Source organism: Vicia villosa, unplaced genomic scaffold, assembly GCF_029867415.1.
Source record: "Vicia villosa cultivar HV-30 ecotype Madison, WI unplaced genomic scaffold, Vvil1.0 ctg.003635F_1_1, whole genome shotgun sequence".
In the NCBI taxonomy this organism is placed as follows: Eukaryota; Viridiplantae; Streptophyta; class Magnoliopsida; order Fabales; family Fabaceae; genus Vicia; species Vicia villosa.
Window position 1 is genome coordinate 151,620 of NW_026706258.1, and position 3,453 is coordinate 155,072.

General features: G+C 28.4%; 1 protein-coding gene across 1 annotated transcript; it reads right to left on the reverse strand.

The window, feature by feature from the left end:
* Window positions 1-304: 304 nt before the first annotated feature.
* On the reverse strand, window positions 305-2,380 carry LOC131641297 (transcription factor TCP5-like). Its single transcript, XM_058911600.1, has 2 exons — window positions 2,247-2,380; window positions 305-1,812 (listed from the first exon to the last, which is right to left on the reverse strand). Exon 2 carries the CDS (start codon window positions 1,807-1,809, stop codon window positions 631-633), a length of 1,179 nt encoding a protein of 392 aa, XP_058767583.1. The 5' UTR covers window positions 1,810-1,812; window positions 2,247-2,380; the 3' UTR covers window positions 305-630.
* Between the last annotated feature and the right edge of the window lie 1,073 nt (window positions 2,381-3,453).

Genomic DNA, 3,453 nt, shown 5'->3' on the forward strand with positions numbered 1-3,453 from the left:
GCAAAAAGCAATACCATCATTAAATTTATGGCTAACTCATGCATTTATAGAAGTGTAATTAAGCTAAAAGTCATGTTAAATTCTTCAAATTCATACATTTTGTGCATTGCTTTTTCTTTTACACCATAGGGTTATAATATATCATTTATAGAAGAGAATGTGACTTTGAGAATGAAAGTAATATAGAATGACCAAACACAATTTGTTAACATAAAATTAAATAACTTATAGAGGTTATTATCTAACTTTAACCAACAATGGTTTGTGAACAAGATACAAATAAACCAAAATCATAAAGACTATCTCAAAGAGTTTGAGAAGGATGAATAGGATTCAAACCATAGGTCATTACTACTAACATAAAATACAAAAAGCTAAAATTTGTGTATCACAAAAATCACAATGATTCACACACAAAATATAGCATTTTTCCTTACTTACTAAAATGCATATGCTAAATTGCAGTCTGCAACTGTAATTGCGGTCGCAATATAACTGAAACCGCGATTTAGATCCATATAAGCATGTATCCTCATTTACCTTTGCTATGAAGATTATATGTCCATGGACCACACCAAGTACTAGTTGCTTGCTCACACCACATTTGCATCATAGAATCAAAAACGAGTTTCAAGAGCGATCGCGACAATCCCTATCATCCAGCTGGTTGCTATTGTCATTGTTATCTGAGTCGAGAAGCTTCGAGCTAAATGGAATCGGAAAAGGTCTTACGGGAGGCGAATTGAATGAGTGATGGAAAGATGGAATGAGAGAATGAGGCATAGGTTGAGAAGAACTTGAGTTTGAGAATTGAAAATGGTTGAATGGTGGTACTCTTGGATCATTTTCAATTGAGTGGCTCATAAAAGGATTGTTCAAAAGTGATGATGATGGTTGTGTAGTAGATGAAGAAGGACCAAACAATAGTTGTGAATTTTGAAAAGAAAATGGAAATTGAAATGCATTTCCATTACTTTGATTTGGATCTACTTGATGTTGATGAGGTTGGAACAATCCATTACCACTTCCAAATTGAGATAAAGACAAAGTAGAAGCTTCTGAATGGTAGTTGTTGTTATATGACATAGCATTATTAAGAAAATTAGAATGAGTCTCCATAGGAAAAAGCTTTTGAGTTGAAACTTGATGAAAATTGTTGTAACTAGCTTCTCCAACTTGATTCTCTTCATCATTTGTTTTGATCCACTTACCCTTTTCACAAAAGTACTCTCTTTCAACCTCTTTACCTTTATTCTCTCTTGTCGAATCGACATCCCAAAACTTCGATCTTGCCATGAGATTTTGAATTCCAACAAATGTAGAAGAGTTAGGATCATACAAAGGACCAAGAGAAAGCTCATGAGACAAAACATTACTTGATTGATGATCATGAAAAGGAAGTAGGGTTTGTGGAAGAACATGATGATGAAATTGCGAAAAGCTTTGAGGAAATTGAAGTGGAGGAAGTTTATCAATATCGAATTTCGTTGCTTCGAGTAGCCAATCTATAACTTTGCTTGGTTGTCCTAAACCAAGCTTGTCTTGAAGATCATACAATTGAATTGCGGTCGGAACCGAAAGCCTAATCCTTCTATCTCTTAATCCTCTTATTGTGCAAACTTTGCTATGCCTATCTTTGCCTCCAAATGTTCTTGATACTCTCACAATTCTTGGATTTCTTAAACTTGATGATGACCATTGTCTTGAACTACTTGAAGCTGCTTTAGAACTTTTCTCAATGTTATTCATACTATTATTATTACCTTCTTCTTCTTTTGCTTGATAATTATCTTCTCTTGAACTTGACATCACCTTGTTTTCATCAAATCATAATAAACTTTACTCTTCAAAATATATAGAAATTTCTCAATGAAAAAGAAAAAAAAATTATCTCCTGGTTTATAGAAATTTGGGTTATCTTTTTACAATCAAAATATGAATTAAAAAATTTGAATAATAATTTAATAAAAATAAATTAAAAATTTATTGCACCCTTGAACTATGAACTATGATGAGTAATTCTTATCTTTCATAGTTATTTCCTAATAAAATAAAAAGAATAAAAAAAATTGAGAGAGAAAAGTGTTGTATATAAAAGTAAAATAATCTCCAAGACATGGAAGTTCTATCCATAATTGAAGAGAAAAACAATTGGTGAAATCAAGTTGAAAAAAATTAAAAATAGGTTTTTATTGTAAATATATGAGAGAAGATTGAGGAGAATAAGATTAAGAAGAGTGACTTACTTGTAAGAGAAAAATTCAGAAGCTGTTTCTATGGTTTATCCACCATAGCTTATAAGCTAGAAAGAGAAGAAATGAGTATTGAAGTTGCAGCAGCAAGTAGTAGAAATAGAAATACCCTAAAATGAAAGTCATTCTCAAATAAGCACTAAAATATTAATTACTTGAGAAGATGCTTTTCAAGGCTTAGATTTCAACCTTTTCCTTTAATGGAATAACAAACTGTTTACACTAGATTTCTGACTTTTATGGTAAAGAAATGATGTTGGAAAATTTTACAGCATGTAAATGTAAAATATAAAAAAATAAATTATTTTAAGAAAATTATATTATTTTTGGTCATGTGGCATCTTTTAAAAGTGACACATGAACAAAAAACTGATAGTGGTAAGTAACTTCCTCGATTTGTTCATTCTATATTTATGCTGAACAATCACTGACTTAATGATTAACTTTTATCAATATGTAATTATATTCAACTCTGTGTTGAAAGGCATAGCAATAGTAGCAAGTTTCAATATATTTGACTAGGAGTTGTTGGCTCAAAGGGAGAAAGATAAAAACAGAAGGCAAAATCTTTTACCTTTAAGTTCATTTAATATATGATTTTTTAATATAAATTGTATTTTTTTACACATAAATTTAATCATATATTAAACTATCTATTAAATTATTAAAATAATAAAATCAGGTTAAATATTCATATAAAATTATTTATATATTAAAAATTAAATTATTATTATTATTATTATTATTATTATTATTATTATTATTATTATGATTATTATTATTTTTATTATTGTTATCCTATGAATTTAGTACCAATAATATAGCAAATATTTATGTTATGTTTTTATTTAATTGAATAAATAATTTAAATTTTAAATGCATTGAATACAAGTATTTTCAAGAAAAATATACCTTTTAATTTTTAGAAAAGTCAATTATTTTAATTTTCTTACATTTAATACAAGTATTTAATAAATAAAATATACCATTTTAAACTCTTAACCAGTGCCTCCGGAGCACTCGTTAGCCTTGCTCTTTTTGTTATATTGATAAATAAAAAAGCTAAGGTTTTAGGTGTCACTAAAAGATTTTTGATTAGTGTGTGCAAAACATTTTTATGATCAAACCCAAAATATGGTATAAAGGAAAATTCTTTGTAACATATACTTTTAGAATTACTTTGTCAAGTAAATACATTCTT